General features: G+C 49.0%; 1 gene segment (V, D, J or C); it reads left to right on the top strand.

Annotated features, from left to right (window-relative positions):
• The first annotated feature begins 506 nt into the window (after positions 1-506).
• LOC122545917 lies at positions 507-1,242 on the top strand. The segment is given in 2 exon segments: positions 507-622; positions 745-1,242. Coding segments are annotated over 2 exon segments (417 nt in total).
• Positions 1,243-2,297: the final 1,055 nt, after the last annotated feature.

Genomic DNA, 2,297 nt, shown 5'->3' with positions numbered 1-2,297 from the left:
CAGGACACTGGCGTCTCTCAGACCCTTCTCTTTCAGGGAGATATCGGTACACTAACTGGTGCCTCTCAGTCCCCTCTCTCTCTCAGGGAGATACCTGGACACTGACTGGTGTCTCTTAGTCACCCCCACCCCCTCTCAGGGAAATATCTGCAGCTGACCATTGTCCCTCAGTTCCCCCTCCCTCTCTCTCAGGGAGATATCTGTACACAGACTGGTCTCTCTTAGTTTCCCCTCTCTCTCAGGGAGGTGTCTGTGCACTGACTGGTGTCTCTCACAGATTGTTGTTCACAAGCTCTTTAATTTTGAAATAATGAACCAGGACAGAGTGTAACAGAATCTTTAACCTGATTATTGCTGCTGATCTGTTGCCTGTTGGAGAGAAGTGAAATCTCTGCTGGAGGCGGGGACAGGAAGCTCTGTTTCTGGTTTCAGTGGGTGGAGCTGCTGGGGAAGTTGGTGAACCCTCACTCACTTCACTCCCCTATTTAAACAGCACTGACTCCAGCTCCAGACAAAGGTGCCCTGAAGCAGCCGGATCTCTGGAGTGTCTGACTCTGTCTCTGCTTCCACACGACGATGGGGATTACTCCTTATCTCTGTGTCCTCCTGCTCTGTCTGACAGGTGAGAGTTCCCAGGGCTTTCTCCCCACACAGTGAGGCTGCTTCTTCCCAGATTCTGGGACTCTCTGTTTATCTGACCGGCTTATTAAAGTGAGCTCTCTTCTGTTTCTCTTTTATTCACAGGTGTCCGCTCTCAGATCGTGCTGACACAGCCTGAATCAGTTGTGAAAAAGCCGGGGGAGTCTGTCAGACTGACCTGTACAGTGAGTGGGTTCAGCCTCAGCAGCTACGGCATGCACTGGGTGAGACAGGTCCCTGGGAAAGGGCTGGAATGGCTGCTGTACTATTATTCAGAAAGTAGCAAGTACTACGGACCAGGAGTTCAAGGCCGATTCACCCCTTCCAAGGACACGACCACATCTTACCTACAGGTGACAAATCTGAAAGTGGATGACACCGCCATGTATTATTGTGCTAGAGGCACAGTGAGACGAAATGGGGCTGGACTGGTACAAAAACTCACTGAGAGAATCGACAGTCAGGGGAATCAGTGAAAAGGGAGGAACTATCACACACCACCCCCCAGCTACCAGCACAGCTTCATTCCCATCCTGACTGTGTTGGGATTTGCTGGTCCTGGGAATGGGGAAATGGGATTATTCACTGCTGATTCCTGGCACTGGCGACATGATGGGAAAAGGAGTTCAGGACATGAACAAAGATCTCTCTGGACTGAAACAGGGGAGAGGGCAGTCCCTGGGCAGGGAGAATCAGAGCAGCATTGCTCACTTGGAGCAGTGTCAGTGTGATCGGGTTAAATGTGAAGTGACTGGACTCAGTGTCAGGGAAAGGGGAGGAGGTTCATGTACGGCTCCCTATCACAGTGTCTATATACTGGAGTGGCACAGAGAGAGAGATGGGGGGTCTCCCCATTCAAAAACCTGCCACTGGAAACCTATTTAAACTGCTCTCTCCGGGTGCTATCACTGGCTTTACTTCCTGAGCTGTGGATATAAATCAGATCCAATTCAACAATCTGGGCGTGGGAACAACTTTCTGTGAAGATTTCACTTGAAACATGGAAGGAGCAGTGAGGAACAGAGAGAGGATGATGGAGAAAGAAAACTCCTTGTGGATTCCCCCAGCTTCCCATACAGTCCTGAAAACCCCGGCATTGACTCCTGGAGTGTGGGAGACACCCGGATACAGACTGGGGAGTTGTTTGGGACATTTGATTTCGGGCTGGATCCTGTAGCTGTGGTTTCTGAGCCCGGCTGAAACACTGTGATGGATATACTACCACAGCAGCATAAAGCCTGACACAAACTGCCCGCTCCTAATGACAGTGTGTATCCATGGATTTCACAGTCCTGTTTCCCAGAGTGAAATATCTAAACACTGACTGGGATTGTCAGGGAAAATGTCGATTCCTGGGAGAAAACAAGACAAAAAGGAGGCAATTCTTTTTATGGATAACTTGCAGGAGCTGGTGTACCACAGACAGGAAAACTGTAAAAACACCTCATTTATAGATATATTTGAGACAGGATTAGGATGGAATTTCAGATGAAAATACAGGAAGTTGCTGCTCCGGGTTAAAACACAGTTTATGTTTAATTCCCTGGGGATTATTATTTCTTGAGCTCAGGGTCAGTTATTGTATTGGGTGAATGAAGAGACAGAGCACAGTGGTATTATCTTGACTACTGGGGGAGCGGAACCTTCCTGGAAGTGAC

The sequence above is a fragment of the Chiloscyllium plagiosum genome, unplaced genomic scaffold (assembly GCF_004010195.1).
Source record: "Chiloscyllium plagiosum isolate BGI_BamShark_2017 unplaced genomic scaffold, ASM401019v2 scaf_17646, whole genome shotgun sequence".
Classification (NCBI taxonomy): Eukaryota; Metazoa; Chordata; class Chondrichthyes; order Orectolobiformes; family Hemiscylliidae; genus Chiloscyllium; species Chiloscyllium plagiosum.
The sequence above is the reverse complement of the archived record's forward strand: the minus strand, read 5'-3'. Positions and strand labels throughout refer to the sequence as shown.